The sequence below is a fragment of the Salvia splendens genome, chromosome 1 (assembly GCF_004379255.2).
Source record: "Salvia splendens isolate huo1 chromosome 1, SspV2, whole genome shotgun sequence".
In the NCBI taxonomy this organism is placed as follows: Eukaryota; Viridiplantae; Streptophyta; class Magnoliopsida; order Lamiales; family Lamiaceae; genus Salvia; species Salvia splendens.
Genome location: NC_056032.1, coordinates 45,694,915 through 45,712,663, shown reverse-complemented (window position 1 = coordinate 45,712,663; position 17,749 = coordinate 45,694,915). Strand labels below are relative to the sequence as shown.

Below are 17,749 nucleotides of genomic sequence, written 5' to 3'. Positions count from 1 at the left end.
TTTCGGATAATTCGTCTCACTTTGACTGGGCACATGTTTTAAGAAATGCAATGAAAAGTGAGTTAAAAAAGTTAGTGGGACGTGGGTCATATTTTATATATTAGTTTTATAATAAAATGTGAAAATATTAGTTTTATAATAAAATGTGAGTATGAATGAGTTAGTGGAACATGAGGTCCACCACCAAAAATTGGTAAAAAGTATGATAAAAAGTGAGAAAAAATATGCAAGACGGGCCGAAATAGAAAAATGAGATAAATTATCTGGGACGGGGCAACTATTTTTATATTAGTCCTTCCGTGTAAAGTCTACATTTTTTATTTGAAAATACTATTTCTAACAATAGTTCAGTCTTACTAGTTTTCTCTTATTTGTCAAATTGAGTATTAAAATATGTATCGTTTTAATTTTTTTTTTAATGAATGAAGATAATTTTTTTTATGTTCTTGAATTTTATTTGATGAGCTAAAATGATGTGTGTAGCTTTTGGGGCGATTTGCTATGGATGAGTAGAGGAGAAGGTAATTTAAATTCTAAAATCGTTTTATTTTCTAGTTTTATGATATGTGTGAACTTGTTTCTAGAATCTACATCCTTAGTGGAAAGGTAACTCTTGTTTTGGAAACATGATCAATAAAGTGGCATTAATGTGAGATTAGTTTGAGTATTTTTGTTTTTCACTATTTATAAATATCGAGGATATACAAGTAGACATATGACAGAAATACGAACACAACATCGTATCCCAAATTCCCAAGATTCAACTATATCACATGAAAACCACAAAGGAACACCAAATATACGTTCAGAAACTCTCATATCTATCAAAATGAACCGATTCCTTCAATGTAGAGGTTTTAGCAATCGTTGTGCTTAATTGAATATAAAATGGATTACATTATTGTGTGTCAATTAATATGATATCCAGTATAGAATATTAAAAAATAATTTCCACGTTACAACTACTCTGGTTTTCAATATCTAACAATTCTACTCTATATATTAATAGCCCAAATACACTAATTTGCGGATCGCATATGTGATATGTTAATGTATCTTTTTTATTTATAATTCCATTTCAATTAAATTAAATTAAATTAATTACATGGATGAATTACCTTAATATTAATAACAGAATCAAAATTAATTGTGGAGGTGATGAATCCGATAGGTTTGGCTGGCCGAACTCGAGGAGTTGGTCCAATTAAATTTATTTGAATTTCAAACTCAAAATTAAAAAATAAATTTTAATCAATTTTTTTCTTTTTTGCCTAAGCTGACTCCCTTCTTTTTGTAAAGGTGGTTTCCAATTTTGGCCGACCCTTGACAAGAAAGGGATAGAGCTAAGATTGAGATCAATGCAATGAATCAATTAAAATTGTATAAGGATGAATGCTTTTTTTTGCCCACTTTCCTAAAGTTACAAAACCATCCACCATTGGCATATAAAATAATTCTATACGGAGTATTAAATTAAAAAAAATCCCTGCTTCGAAAAAGTTTGATGAACATTTTTCCTTTAAAATAATCGATTTATATTGTAGAATCTAGGAGTTGAATGAACCTAAAAATGAAAATTAAGGGCGTTTTCTCGAAAAGGGTTGAAAGTTGTGGGCATAAATTATGGTTGATCCAAAATTTTTTAAAAAGAAACAAGACAAGACAACAAAAGTGAAATAAAAATCGAATCTCTCACTTTCGAATCGATTTCACAATGGCCACCACCATATCTAGTCATGGTCACAAAACAAGGATAGGAAATTTCACTCACAAATTCATCAAAGGCATTGAACAAAGCAAAATGGACCCCACCCCACCTCCCTTCCAATCAACAACACAAACACATAGATCAAACATCCAATTCTCAAAAAACACAAGAACACAAAACATACACTAATTTAATCAAGATATGACCCTTGCTATAACAACCAAGAATTTAGGGCTCTCCAATCGGCTATCCGCGGGTACCTGACTTGAGAGTTTCGGATACCCGATCACGAAAACCCAAGCCTGAACCCGATTAATCCGAACACAGTCTATCTAAACCGAACCCGGATATTTTCGGGTCGGATCGGGTTATCCCGAAAATTTTGGGCACCACCCAAACCGATTAATCCGAACAAAATTTACCTGAACCCAAACCCGACACCAAGTACTCGACGATTATCGGGTCGGATCGGTAATCTCAAAATTTTTGGGTACCCAATCTCTAAAACCCAAACACGACCCAACCCCAATTAATCCGAACCCAGTCCACCCGAACCCGAACCCGAAGCCCACCCGATGATTTTTCGGTCAGATTAGGAATACCATATACCGGATTGGACAAACCTAACCAAGAAGAGTAAAACTCCCTTGTAGACTCTCAGACCAAGGGTTGATGTTTCAAACAAGCATGATGCACTCATACACACAAATCCAATAAAATATTCAGAAATGGGAGTTTCACTTTTCTAACATGGTTTCATTTTCATATTTCACCACACAAACATCAAATAACCATGCAAGAATTAACCTTGATGAAGCTCAGCCCCAAAATTGAAGCAAAAATGAATTCAAGATTAAGCTTATTTTTCCCCCAATTTCTGTTCTCAACAAAACCTAGCTAGAGCTTCACTAACATCTAATCTAAACCAGGTAGAAATTGATCAAAAGTGAAATTGAAATTGCGTCGTGAATCACGAAATAAACATTCTTCGAAATTGAAATTGGAGCTAAGAGAAAAGAGGGGAAAATTAGGTTACTGTACAAGAACAAGCCTACTCCGATTCCCCAAATCCCCGCCGCCGCCGTCTTCCTCGTCCTCCCCCTTCGGCACGGTCACCACCAGCTCGCCGTCCTCGTAGGCGGCGGAAACGAGCTCGGGGCGCGTGGATGGCGGCAGGCGGAACCGCCACAGATCGAGCTCGAATTCCGTCCCGGAGACATCGACGACGCCGTCTCCCCTCACGACGATCTTCGTGACGCCGGGGTAGATCGCGACGGCCTCCGCCCTGACGTCGCCGCTGATGTCGTCGGTGGCGGCGGTGAATCGGATCGACAGCGGCGTGTCCTCGATCGAGACGTCGGCGTCGGAGTGGAAGGGGAGCTCCAACACCTTGGCGAAGATGTGAGGGAGGCGCCGCAGCTTCTTCTGCCGGCAGCCCTCTGATTGGGCGAGGATCGATGCGACGTCGTATTGCAGCGTGATGTTGCGCTTCCGCGGCGCTGGGTGGACCTTCATGGATTCAAATTGGGGGAAAAATTGAATCTGAATTGAACGGATTTTGATGCGAGAGGAAGAAATTGGGGAAAAAGGAAGAATCTTGCAAAGGAAAAGGGCGGTGCTTTGTGAAATTTGAGGATTAATCAATCGATTTCGGAGAAATGCATTGGGGCTGTGGAATTGTTGTGAAGAAAATCCAAGAAAAAAGAAAGAGGTGGTTTTGGGAGAGAGGGGAAGAGAGAGAGAGAGAGAAGACGCAGTTATTATCTTCGTAATATAAAATCGATTTATATTATTTTTTTAATCTGATTTTATTCAATTTATGCAATATCAAATTATTTTAAGAAGTAAATTTAATTGATTATCCTCGTGCATTTCTTATAATGGCTCGATTTTGTTGGAGGATATTTCGATGACTTTATTAATGAATTAGGAAAATATTCGATAAATTAATTGAATATTTAACTAAATTGAGCTTATTTTCTAGTTCCACAATCTTGATAATTGCATTTATTTACTAGTTCCAAAATCTTGATAATTGAGTTTTGCGGGTAGCGGGTGTACCCACTAACCACACGGGTATACCCGTTAGTTAGTCCCAATAATACATGTTATTATAAGTATTATTCATATACCATCTTTTAATACTTCCCCCGTTCCATATTAATATAGGCGTTTCAAATAGTTAAAGTGAAGAAAAAGTCAAATAATAATAGCCAAAATGAGTGAAGAAAATGAAATGCCTCTATTAAGTCGGAACAGTGGGAGTACTTTATATAATCTAAGAGTTCTTTTGAAACATTTTTATATTCTAACGAACATACAATTGAAAACTCACCGAAACTAGCTATAGAGTGTCCCCTCACTTTTATTCTCAATCTATTCAAAGTTTATCATCGATATCAATAAAGTAAATTAGGGAACATTGACGGTTATTATGATTTTAGATTTTTTTATTAAGATTTCGGTACGGGTACCGGCAATGTCGGGTACGGGATACCCGGCATGGGTATCGGATAATTCCGGTATGTCGCGGGGCGGGTATTGGGACAACAAATTTGGCTAAAATCGGGTACGAGTACCTGACTTGTCGGGTGCGGGTATCCGTGGGTAACCCGTTTCGCCACCCCTATATGAAGATGTGTTATTAGTGGATTTATTTGTTAATAGGAATATAATTGGCATATGCTTTTAAAAAGTGTTACTATGACTTGCACGAGTCATATTAATCTATAAACTTATTTTAGACAGAACTTTGATTTGAGTCGATTTAATCACAATGGCAGATAGCGATGTAAATAAATAATAACTACTATGAAAATGAAAATCGAGAAAACACTTTGATTTGAGTCAATACTATATAAAAAGGAACCTCGCTCAAATTATAATTTGGCTATTCAACACTCAAATTATAATATGGCAATGGTGTAGGGAATGTTGCATTTATTATAATATGGCTATTCAACACTCAAATTATAATATGGCAGTGGTGTAGACAGGGATGTCAATTTAGCCATTAATCCGTGGGCTGGCCCGAATAACCCGTCAAATTTATAGGGTTAGGGCTGAAAATTTCTAGCCCGATTAGCCAGCACCTGATTAACCTGCAACCCGTTAGGGCCAGACCCGAAAACCCGATGGGCTGGCCCGGAAACCCGATAAAATTTCTATTGTTCTATTTATTTGACTCTAATTCGACACTTCATTGATTATTTTATAATATAGATTACTGAAAAAATAACTTTTCATTTTATATATTAAATAGATAAATTATATATTAAGTTTTATTAATATAATAATAGATAAATGAATTAGAAACTTCAAATTCACTAAAAAATATATTTAAATTTCTAAAACTTTAAAATTTCTTGATATTTATGTTTTATTTTGCATAAATCTCAAATATTAGTATTTGATCATGTTTATGTTTGAGTTTAAGCATCTCAAATTTATCATAATTAAATATTTTAAATTTTATAAATATAACTAATTTTCACCATTATTTATTGGATTGATCGCATGTTAATTTTATCGGTATCAACCCGATTAACCTGATGGGCTAGCCCGAAACCCGAGCTTTTAGGGTTAGGGTTGAACTTTTTATAACCCGGAAAAATCACAACCCGATTAGCCCGTACCCGATTGACCCGCAACCCGAATAGGGTTGGCCCAAAACCTGGTGGACAGGCCCGATTGACATCCCTAGGTGTAGGGAATGTTGCATTTGCATTGACGGCGAGATATTATTGTCATATTCGGTATTTAAATGAACATAGAAATTACCATTGTCCATATAGTTCGGTATTTAAACTGACATACAAATTAACGTTTTAAGATAAGTTAATTGACATGTTCAACATCCTTATTAAGAATACTTAATTGCTGATGAAGATAATAAAATATTCCCCATATTCTAATTTTCTAGTTTCTTCGTTGCGTGTTTTACCGAAACTTTAATCACCGTTAACAATTAGTATAATTTAGGAGCATGTATACACTTTTACTAAGCAGAATAAGTAAGTACAATTCAGGAGCATGTATATACTTTTTCTAAGCACTTTTTCTATCCCAAATAAGCTCTTATAAGTCAATCAAATAGTATTTAGAAAAATAGTGTTGTTGGTAATCAGTTCTAAAGTAATGAGTAGCGGAGCATGTAATCAGTTCTAAGTTGTTGGTAATCAGTTCTAAGGTAATGAGTAGCGGAGCATAGTTGTCCGTGGTGGGTAATCAGTTCCAAGGTAATGAGTAGCGGAGCTCCAGTTGTAGGTGGCTTCGAGAGCTTCGAATAACTCATCAATGTACTCCGTTGGCTCATCATTGTACTCCACTGGCTCATCATTATACTTCATTGGCTGATTAATGTACTCAATTGGTTGATCAATGTAATCCATTCGCATTGCACAGAGGCTAGTGTCTCGCCGATCGGCCACCAGTGGCGTTGGCGTTGCACAGATGCCTGTATCATTCTGGTTGTTGTTGTGGTTCATCGCGTGTGAAACTGCGAGATTCATTACATTATAGGAAGCTTTTAGCTCTTTTTCTTTGTTTTGCCTGCTCACAGAAATCCTATACTTCTGAAAAAAAATACAAAATCGAATATCAAAACACTCACTAGATGATTTTTGTTGATTACTACTATAAGATTGATTACTACTATAGCATAGCATTTTTACCTGCAAGTGGCTAGCTACATTATCTCTTGTTAGAGACGGCTCTCCCATTAAGTCAAGTATTTTCTTGGGGCCAGCTTCTTCAAACACACAATTGTACAAATCATAAACCAAAGAATGAATTAAAAGGCCTACTTCTTCCATCACAAAATTGTAAACCACGAATCATAAACCAAAGAAAACCAAAGTAAAGTCATAAACCAAAGAATGAAGTAAAGTATTAAACAGATATCATGAACGAATTAAAGTGACTTACTCTCTAATCCTCCGATGCAGTGGACAGCACTGACGAACTTCTGGTGAAGTTCCGGGGTCCAAACCACCCGAGGTTTCTTGTTGGGTGGGGTGGGATCCGGATCTGCACGATCAACACCAGCACCAGCACCAACGCCAACAGTATCGATCTGTTTTCTTTTGTTGCCAACATGAATATTAGTAGAATTATCATCTCGTTGGTGCATTCTCCTCCGAAACACATGCTGCCATATGCTGCGGATCTCCTTGAGCCTTATGGGCTTGACGAGACAGTGGCAGGCGCCGTGCTGAACCCCTTTCATCACCTTGCTTGTCTCTCCGTCATCACACATCACTGCAACTCAACAAACCCTAATTAAATAATTCAAACCCTAAATATTTAAAACTCACACACATATCTAATTATCAACATGAACTCACTTATAACTGGAATCTCCGTTTTACGGACTACTTGTTGGAGAAACTCGAAACCATCCATGTCTGGCAAGTCCACATCACCGAGTACTAGGTCGAATTCATCTTCTCGTGTGTCGAGCAGATCGAGTGCCTCTCGTGCTGAATTACATATACTAGCTGAAAACATGAATGCATAACATCTTAATTAATCTATATATGTAATTACAATGGAAAAAGGGGGAAATACCTTTGTATTTGCACTTGAGAAGCATCTTGTGAAGAGACTCCAACCCTTGAGGATCATGATCCACAACCAGAACCCCAACACCCTCAGGAAAACAATGAGACTCCATTCAAATATGCAAAATATCCAAACTAGAAAAATAATACTTATACTCCTATTATAAAGTGAATACCGTGGAAACCATAGCTTTCAAAACTAATTGAAAAGGGGAAGACTCATTATTTAACAGAAAGTCGCGGATATATCTCCATAATTATTAATATTAGTTTTTTTCCAAGAGGAGTGATTATAGGTTTATGGTTTTAATTACTTTTAAATTAATTCCTATATTTCATATTTTTGCTAAAAAACCGTATGTGATTTTTCTCTCATGTATATCTCTTTCTCTCTTTTCCACATTTTTAGCAGTGTGAATAGTTTTCTGTCATCTCTCCTCTCTCTTCTATATTTTCTCTCATCTCTCACTACTTCCACAATTTTTCATTATTTATCAACTTCTGTCTCCTCCTCCACTATCTCTTAGCATTATTTATGATTGTAACATCTCTTTCCATAAAAAAAAGGAAAATAACATAATTGAAGAAAAGAAAAAAAAAAGAACAAAATAAGGGTACCAAGATCATTCAAAAGTGTACCGAAGAGAGATATTAACTGCTTACTTTCATAATCGGTTTCATAAATTGTAATCATAATCGGTTTCATAAATTATGTCCTATGTGCTCATATTAAAGAATTATTTATGTGGCACCTACAATTTAGTGGGAGTATCGATTTTATTGGATTCTTTTTGTTTCTTTCATTTGTGAGAAATATAGTGCATTAAACCACTAGGTATAAGAGTAACTTAATTTTAACATAATAATCGTTGTAACGATTTAAATAGTTAAATATATTGCATTGAATAAATTATATAGAAATAGAAGAGTAATATTCATTCGATCCCATTAAAAATGACAGTGTTTTACTTTTTGGTTTGTCCCATTTTAAATGACACATTTCCTTAAATAGATATCTACTTCATTTTTCGCCAATTAGCTCAAACAACAATACTATATAAACTCTCATGTCGAAAATCAATTACTTTATATTTAGTGGGACTGAGGAAATATTTACTTCTCAAATTTATGAAATCTCCCTAATTTTGACCAAAATTTCTACTCCCTTCACTTTTCCATAATCGATTTTTTATTTCCTTTTATAGTGTCCTATATAGAGTGCGTCATTTCAATTTTTGACAAAATATAATAGTACTCAATTATTTCTTTTACGTTATTTTTCTCCCATTTTATTATTCCCTCCGTCCCAAATAAATTTAGTCAACACTTTTAGACACGAAGATTAAGAAATTATGTTGAAAAGTAGGAAAGATGGATAAAATAGGAAAAATAAAGAGAGTAAAGTAGGTGGTGGAATAAAGTAAGAGTGGTCTAATATTTGACGCAGGTTTTAAGAAATGAGAAGAAATGTGAGTGGAAAAAGTTAGTAGAATATGAGTTAGACATTTATACTACTCTATCCGTCTCAGCATAAGCGAGTCACTTTCCTTTTTGAGATGTCCCACCATAAGTGAGTCATATCCATTTTAAGCAAAAAATCATCTGTATTAGTACTTTATTTTCCCACCTACTTTATTCTTTTCACTCCTTTACTTTTCCCTCTCATACTTTACTCTTCACACTTTAACTTTTTAAATATCAATTCCTAAAATCTTATCCCAAAAGAAGTGTCCTACTTATTGCGGAATCGATGGAGTATTAGTTATATAATAGAATGTGAGTGTACTAAGTTAATAGAAAGTAAACTCCATTTACCAATAATGGAAAAAAGTAAAGTAGACAATATTTTGCAGACACGACTCGAAATCATAAAAGTGAATAATATTTCATGAAAGGAAGTAGTATTTGTTAACTTTCTTACTTATTTTATTCTCTAACACTTTATTATTTCATGTTAACTATGTAAATGTAGTGTTCTTAACTATCTTTTTAAGGGTGAATTTGTCACAAAAATTTTCTTACTTATTTTATTCTCGGGGAGCACTACACTCCCTATACACTTATATAGTTATAACATTCTACTGATATGAACCGTTAAATATACAGATGTGGGGTTGTGATTTCATCAACTAAGATTGCATTTTTTAGCATTTTCGTTGCATTGAAGGGTAAATTAGTCAGTTCGTGTATTTAACTCACTCTCCTAATTTGAGGCGCGAGATTTCAGGGATCATTCAATTACACGATCCGTCTGCTCATTCAACTCCTTTCAAACATTTCCACTCTCTTCCAAATCATTCAACTTCTCAATTCCGTTCCGCCGCATTCACTTCCAAAAACCTCCAAATACACATTCTCAATTCAAAACCCTAACCCAATTCCGCCGCTCACCACAGTTCCGGTAACAACAATGTCCAGCAATTTCATCAACATAGCGTAAACCGCTTCCATCAACCGACCACCAATTCGATAAATGTCTAAAGGACGAGAAATTTCGAACACCACAGAGCCTGACGTCGAAAAATCTTCGCGAATTGGTAATTTTCTCGGTTCTTATTTCGTGAAGTTCTGTTTACTGATTCAATTGTTTAATCTGTTTAATTACTTTTTTTGTTTCTATTTAGATGTTCTTCGTTATGTCAATTTGGTGTGGTGTATTTGCTTAGCGTTGTATTCATTTTGCTTATTGCGACTGATTTGTTGCTTAATTCTTTTTTTTGTTTGCTTAATTTCGTGATAAATAAGTTTTTTGATGGATGATATTTGTTTGTTGAAAAGTTTTGCTTAAGCTATTCGAAATGTTGCTTTTTTCTGTACCAAAAATTTGCTTACTTTGTGCTTAACTATGCTTAAATGTGATTAACTCTTTTTTTTTGTTTGCTTAATTTCGTGTTAAATGAGCTTATTGCTTTGTGATATTTGTGTGTTGAAAATTTTTGCTTATGATATTCAAAATCTTGCTTTTTTTTGTACAAAGATTGCTTATTTGCGATAAACTGTGCTTATTTTGGATACGATAATTAGTTTTTTACTGACTTTGTATTGTGTTTAATTTGTTGGACATTTTGCTTATTCTGTTCGAGAACATGCTTAATTTCTTGTAAAATGTGCTTATTTTTGTTTGATATTTTATAAATTAAAAATTTTGATTGTGCAATTTAAAATGTTGCTTTTTCTGTACAAATGATTGCTAACTTTGTGCTTACCTATGCTTAATTTGGCTACAAAAAGTTTTGCTTAAGCTATTCGAAATGTTGCTTACTTATTGAGATACTTTGCTTACTTCAAAAAAATTGCTTACTATCCTAATCTGAATCGGTTTTTTTTACACCTTTAGTTCACAAGCAATGGAAAGGAAAGAATCCAGCTGATGTACACCAACAGTGCTTCTAATAGAGTGGACGACTGCAACAAACAAGGTCGACAGTGGAGTGTATGTAATGAGGCACATGGAGACATACATGGCCCAACAAGAATCAATTGCAATACTTGAGAGCCAAAATAAGCAAAGAGCTGCTATTTGGGAATTAAAACACAGTGATGTATAAAATCCTGCATCTTACCCAACAATGCAATGAGGAAGGGAAGAAGAAAGGGCCAATTGATTTTGAGAAAATTATAGCAACGTACTCTAAATAGTGGCGCACGAGAGTTTATGGTTTTCAAGCACTTGTTGTTTTCTGTTGGATACAATGTTGTGAAGCAACTTTTTACCGTACAATGCAATTGATTCTTGTTGAACGTGCAATTAGGTTTATGTTATAAGTTTGTGATGGAAACAATGGTTTATGACTAACTAGTTTTTGGTACTGGTAGTTGATCCTTATTTTTTGACTTGGAGATATCCTATTGTAGTTGATATGTGAACCATTTTTTTGACAGCAATGCGAATGTCTGTTAATAGTGATGCAATTATTTCTTTGTTAATGGTGATGCAATTATATATGTTTAGAATGCAATTATTTTGTGTACGTGTTATGCTGTCAGTTTTTAAATTTTTTAAATTTTCGTAATGCAACTTTGTCTCCACTGTAATGCAACTTTGTCTCCATTGTAAAGCAACTTCGCATGGAAAGTAATGCAAATATTGACTTATGAATTTGATCAGTTCATGCTGATATAAAATTTTTAACCTATCATAATTCAAATGGAATTGCACTGTAAAAACTGTAAAGAGTCATTGGTACAGTACAATTGTGTTCGAAAATGCATAATTAAACCAGCATACACAATGTTAATATAATAAAACATAACTGCTCTTCAAATTTATAGTTTCAAAAATTAAAACAAAATGCTTGAATAGCCAGGATTACATTTCCGTCCCTTAGCTAGACAACAATGTAGCACTGAATGTCACAGGCTTTCCGTGATTGTCTTTCCAAGTGAAAGGTGGAAAAATCATGTAGTACCTGCAACACGTCATACATTGTGTGACAATACGATAAATGCAACAATCGACATGGCGGGATGCAATATTATAAACAACATATGCAACTAGTCATAAAAGAAAATAGCTAAACACATCAAACACTAACCTAAACTGTGACGCAATTCGCTATACTACATAAGCGAATTCTCTTTCAATATAAGCAAATTTTGGCAGAACACATAAGCATATTTATATATATATATATATATTAAGCAAACATTTGTGCAACATAAGCAACATCTTCACAAAGAAATTGCAAAATTAGGCAAAGGACAATACATGTGTTATATGTTGAATCAATATTCAATCAACGAAGTCAAATGAACAAACATAAAAAACTGGAATTTAAGTTTAATCACAGAAGTAAAAAAACGAAGAGCGAATTAGAACACCAACTGAACGTGAATCAACCAAAATAAAAAGCTGACTTTCGCATGAATTGTCTAATTCCATTGATGCCATTCTTTGGTGAATGTAGATTTCGGCAGTGTAGAGATTGTAATCGACTATACAGATTGTATAAATATTCCTCAACTGTTTAAAAGATAAAATCTTGGTGAAGAATGATTAATTCAACCGTAAATAAAGTAAAGATTGTAACTTCTCATTTCTCCCACATAAATGACGGCAGTTTAGGATTTAAAATAACTGATGAATATGTACATTCCAAACTTACTCTTCGTACATGCAAATATGAATATTACATGAAATTCCAAGCGGGTACGTGGCACAATCATATGCGTCCGTAACTCAAATCGAATGGCCTATATTGGTGGGAAGTCGTGTACTTAAAATATATTTTTGAAGTAAATCCATTTTATTCTGCCACTCTATTCTTTCATGTTAACTCTGTAAATGTAGGGTTCTCAACTCTCTTTATAAGGGTAAATTTGTCGCAGAAATTTTCTATTACGTCAGATTCAATTAGGGCTGGGGTAATTCGCAGTTACACGCAGGGCCCATTAGGTAATTTCAAAGCACTCACGCACTCACATCACGACAGCACGCCGTTCCTGAAAATGAGATTTAAATACAACTGTGAGTCCATTTGAGATCCGAAGATTTCTTTTCTCTCTCACAAAAATACAAATGAAAAGGCTCTCGTAGACTGCTCTCTACTGAACTTCCAATCGCTCTCTCTCTCTCTTCAAACGAGCTAAATCAGACCTTTATATCGATTCACACTCCAAAATACACTCGATTAAGCCCATTATTTCCGAAGAAAGGAAATTTGATTCGAAGATTTCGTTTGTGAAATCAGGTTTGTTTGAATCATGTGCGTGTTTTTCCCCCAATATTATTTATTTGTAATTTTTTTTGTTGATTGTTCCTTTTTGGTGTTTATTTTCTGTGTAATGTTGGTAGATCTGAAGAAACTGAAGAGTGAGGGTACGGTTGTTTTGAATAAGCTCGTATATAGATATATGTTTGATGATTTGGACGGTTTGGCTGAAATAGAGGTTGATCTACTGAGGTTTTGGTGGTTGTGGCGGAAATTTAAACCTGCTGATTGCTTTAGATTGATAGACTTAGAATTGTGAAAGTCGTTGATTTGATAGATCTAGTTAAGATTAGATCAGAAAGAGAAGAACAGAGAGTACCGAAGTGAAAATTTGGGGGAAATGGAAACGTTAGTTGCTATTGCTCATCACAGAAATGATCAGTACAATGGAAGAAGCCGTGGCCATGGCTCAACAAGGTTTGGGTCCAGTTCACCACCTATGGGGGGATTTTGGGGAATTAATTGTAGGACATTTCATTCTGGGGAAGGATTGCTCTCAACTCCAGCTAAATCTGGCTCGAGTAAAACAAAAGCCCCTGCTATCAAAAAAGCATTTTGCCCTACCTTATCGCCTAAAACTCCCTCCCCATCCGCCTGTGAACCCCCGAAAATACTGAAAAGAATTGCTAAGAGCTGTTCTATTCCAATACCTATGGATATCAAGTTTGAGAGCAGGGTTGAAGGGTTTCAATTTTCTGAGCTATGGGCTGGACCTGCTTATTCCAATTCACCTCCCCCGAGTTCTTTGCCGATGCCTAAATTCTCACTGATGCCTAAAAGAACCGTTTCTCTTGATTTTCCAATGGTGGCATCGGAAGTTGATCTGCCTTGCCTCTCTAAATCTGCACCTGCTTCCCCTAGGGAGCGCAGTCCTAGTGATTTGTTTGACATTACTGATTCTGCGACGAAGACCCTGCGTCGCATGCTTAATCTTGATATCGATGAGGAATGAAGGGTGGTCTGGGGTGGTGGTGGTTAATAATGTTCCTGTAAATAAGGAATTTAGCTTTATGTAGTTCAGTAGTGGTAGAGTTTAAGTCTAATAAAAAAGATCATGTGATGCTAAAGCACTGGTGTCATTGGTAGTGCTGGAGCTATATCTTGTTGATCGATGATCTCTTTATCTCTGGAACTGGAACCGGAACCTCTTGTGTGGTTGGGAATGTATGGTTTGGTTGCTTGGGCATGGATTTTGCATATGGAAGTTGTGAAATGGAAAACAGGGGTTGATCAAGGGTTCAATTAGCATGCTTTATTGGAAATCTTTCTGTTTAAAGTTCTTATGATTGCTCCATTAAAAGCAATCAAATTTTCAGATTGGGGTAACCTAGATGCTATTGAAAGTGGAATTTCAGCTTTCCGTTCACTTCTCCTAACCTCTTCCTCAGTAGTTAGATTTTTTATACAGAATGTACATTCAATGTATAACCTAACTTTTTTAGTGTCAATAGTTTGCCTGTTTCTTTTCTCCATGGTTCCGTCCTAATATTCTCTTTAGTCTCCTTTCACTTTCCTGTTCAAATGCTCTTGCATTCTCTTTTCCTTGTTATCTGAGTCGCCTCATCATCCTTTTTTCCTTTCCTCCTTTTCTCTAGTTAAAAATGTTACTGACTTCTGATCTAGGTTTTCCCTTCGCCAAATTTTCTTGGTTTTAAAAAAAGAAAACTGGGAATGGGAATAGGTTAGTACATCTCTTCACCTATAGTGCTTCCATCCGGTAGTAGTTGAGTTTGTTCTTGCAAGCTTAGCCTTTTCTCTTTGTTGATGAGGTGATTCCTTCTTTTAGTGCCTAAGCTTGATCCTTCCGTGCATTCCTCTTTGTTGCCTGTCTACTTCCATGAAGTGGGTTTTTACCTTCAACTCTTTCCTTGTTGGTCTTTAGTTCCATTGACACCAGAGATTGTCGATCATATGAAGCTGTTCAAGGTAATTAATTTTTTATTGGTAATATTTGTTTCATAGTAGATGCTAATATAGTACTCATTCTCTTTGCCAGTGCTTGTTCATGTAGCTGATGGAAGAGAGATTCTTCTGGAGGCTGTTCCAATATCTCGTATCGCTGATCTGTTGGTTCTGATCCTTTCGTATTCCGATGCATGGTAGTCTGCTGGAGCTCGAAGTGTCATGTTTCGAGTCTAATGTTTCTGATAGCTGCGACCTATCATATGTCTTGTTGAGATGTTCTGAACTTGTGTCTGCTTGTGTGGTTTGGTTTCTTACTACCAAGCAACTTATCCTGTTATTCCAGATTCCAAGTTGTAACAGCTTTGGCTGTTTTACTTTCCAATTGTGCTGTTTTTTCTAGTACTATTATGCTTATAAATGTAGCTTTTGATGAATCTTCAATTTGTGTGAGCTTATAATGATGAAACATTTAATTTGTTTGATTGAAGTTGAGCCTAAGATTGACAATATTACTCAATCCATTAAAGTAAATGATAGATTAACTTAGACTCTATTCAAGCAAAAGACAAACCCATCTTAGGCAGCTAACCTCTATTTATTTGAGTTATATATTAAGCCCCTTTAACCTGAAAACGACAACTAGTTTTGGATTTTTTTTTATCAACAAGACATTCATTGGGATATTAAAATACTACTCCTATATATGAAAGCAACCTAAGAGAAGACTTGTACAGTGATGGATTAGATTCAACGGCCAAGATGAAATGCAACAAGGTAATCATTAAGTTACAATGTTTTTAATTAACCACTGATCAATTCTTACAAATGTTTCAATCGCCAAAAATCATTCATCAAATGTGATACAAGTTCGAAGCAATGATTTCTGCCTCCCATTTATCTGTATATATGCAATGGGAGAAAGAGAAGCAACAAAAATTCAGAAGATTCAAACACCAAAAAATCTTCACATCAGTTTGTGGCCAAAATCCCTAAAATGCCCCTGGATTCTCCATCACCATTTCTTTGCTGCGGCATTCTTGGCTACAAAATGCTTTCTCACCGCTGCAATCTTTCTAATTTTTAGTAACATAACCTCAATCATTGATACCAAAAAAATTAAATGAAAAAGGAAAGCTAACCTGTAAATGTAAATTTCTTTATCCTCTTGAAGAGCAGCTTTGTAAGCGTGACAAAAGCCGAAGAAATCCTTCGATTCCTCAATTTGGGGCTGCGAAAGATCCAATTTTGGATCATGATTATCCAAAATGCAGTCATCGTAGATATGTTTAGTTTCTGGATTGGGGCCGTGCTTGATCACGCACGTGTAATCCTCCGACATCTCCATCTCCTTCAGCGACAGCTGCCGCACAAAACCCTTCCCTCCTCCGCCGCCGAATGGGCTCGGGCTCGTCACCTGCAACCCCCGCGTCTTGATCCCAAAATCCGCCGGCGATCTCGGCGATTGCTCACTCGCCGCCGCCGAAATCGAGCTGCTGATCTCCGGAATCTGCACCTTCAGCGCCAGCCGATTAATCGGCTTCGGGAATCGGCAATCGTCGCCGCCCAAATCGTCGGCGATCGAGTCGATTAGGGCTAGCCCAATCGATTTTTCGAAGTCGTGGTGGCGCGGCGGCATCGGCGGTGGCGGGGGAGGTGGGTCGAGGGCGAAGGGGTTTTGGTAATTGGGGATTTTGGGGTCGAGAATTGAGGTGGGGCTGGTGGTTTCTGATTCAAGATTGGATTTTGGGAAGAGGAAGCCATTGAAGAAAGAGGAAATTGGGGAGGAATTAGGGTTTTTGGTGGGAGAGAGGAATAATGGAGTTTGATCAGACATTAGGGCTTGTTTGGTTCTCACTGCTCTTGATCTGTTCCACACCATTTCTTTTCAAAAATTCAAAATTTAAGCTAAAATTATCAGAGAGAAAGTGTGTTAAGTGAAGGAAGGAAGAGTTGTTGTGAGGTGAAAATTGAGAGAAATCAAAGGGAAATGGAGAGGAATAAAGTGGAGGATGAAAAACAATGCCAAATCTCATTGGCTTCCATTTTTTGACACAAACAAAAAAAAAGGCTCTTATTAAAAGCTATAGAAGAGTGCATAAATGATCAAGAAGGAGAGAGAGTGTGTGATGCTTTTTAAAGAGTACTCCCTCCGTCCAGCAATAGGAGTCCCGTTTTTCTGTTTTGGGATGTCCGGGAATAGGAGTCCCGGTTCTACTTGCCATATTTGGACAATTTAATTACCCTCCCCCTTCTTACTAATTTACACAATTGCCATAAAAAAACACCCCTCCCCCTCATTCTCTCACCCTCACTCTCGGTCTCCCTCATTCTCTCACCCTCACTCTTGACACTCTCGGTCTCCCTCCTCCACTCACCTCTCCCAATCGCCGCCCCCCTCCTCCTCTCCCAATCGCCGCCCTCCTCCTCCTCCTCTCCCAGTCGCCGCTCTCTGTGGAACCATAATCCACGCCTCCTCCTCTTCCTTCTCCAAATCGCCGCCTCCTCCTCCTCCAAATCGCCGCTCTCTGTGTTTAATTCTTCATTTTAATGTTTTAATTTGCTAATAAGTTTCGATTTTGGATTTTGATTTGGATTTTGATTTTGATTTGGATTTCGATTTTGATTTGGATTTCGATTTTGGATTTGGATTTCGATTTGGATTTTCAATTTGGATTTCGATTTTGGATTTTCATTTTGATTTTGGATTCTTCATTTTGGATTTGGATTTCGATTTCGATTTGGATTTCGATTTTGGATTCTTCATTTTGGATTCTTCATTTTCATGTCTGATTTCAATTTTGGATTTGGATTTCGATTTTGGATTTCGATTTGGATTTCGATTTGGATTACGATTTCGGATTTGG

At 36.2% G+C, this 17,749-nt stretch overlaps 3 protein-coding genes and 1 long non-coding RNA gene across 5 annotated transcripts; 1 reads left to right on the top strand and 3 right to left on the bottom strand.

Annotated features, from left to right (window-relative positions):
* Positions 1–2,538: 2,538 nt before the first annotated feature.
* On the bottom strand, positions 2,539–3,470 carry LOC121802101. Its single transcript, XM_042201675.1, has one exon. The coding sequence runs from the start codon at positions 3,221–3,223 to the stop codon at positions 2,741–2,743; it is 483 nt and encodes a 160-aa protein (XP_042057609.1). The 5' UTR covers positions 3,224–3,470; the 3' UTR covers positions 2,539–2,740.
* Positions 3,471–5,754: 2,284 nt separating this feature from the next.
* LOC121792656 (two-component response regulator ORR26-like) lies at positions 5,755–7,382 on the bottom strand. Its single transcript, XM_042190688.1, has 5 exons — positions 7,277–7,382; positions 7,054–7,206; positions 6,635–6,967; positions 6,382–6,458; positions 5,755–6,282 (listed from the first exon to the last, which is right to left on the bottom strand). Exons 1-5 carry the CDS (start codon positions 7,380–7,382, stop codon positions 5,893–5,895), a joined length of 1,059 nt encoding a protein of 352 aa, XP_042046622.1. The 3' UTR covers positions 5,755–5,892.
* Positions 7,383–12,753: 5,371 nt separating this feature from the next.
* Positions 12,754–15,326, top strand: LOC121755709. The gene is made up of 3 exons (XR_006040847.1): positions 12,754–12,959; positions 13,064–14,906; positions 14,977–15,326. It is a non-coding gene; the product is annotated as an uncharacterized LOC121755709 (long non-coding RNA).
* Positions 15,327–15,660: 334 nt separating this feature from the next.
* On the bottom strand, positions 15,661–17,018 carry LOC121755698 (FCS-Like Zinc finger 8-like). Of its 2 annotated transcripts, none has more exons than XM_042151064.1 (2): positions 16,025–17,018; positions 15,661–15,954 (listed from the first exon to the last, which is right to left on the bottom strand). In XM_042151064.1, exons 1-2 carry the CDS (start codon positions 16,762–16,764, stop codon positions 15,942–15,944), a joined length of 753 nt encoding a protein of 250 aa, XP_042006998.1. In that variant the 5' UTR covers positions 16,765–17,018; the 3' UTR covers positions 15,661–15,941. The 2 variants fall into 2 exon arrangements, with proteins under 2 accessions (XP_042006998.1, XP_042006991.1); XM_042151057.1 differs by having other exon boundaries at positions 15,661–15,947; positions 16,025–17,015.
* Between the last annotated feature and the right edge of the window lie 731 nt (positions 17,019–17,749).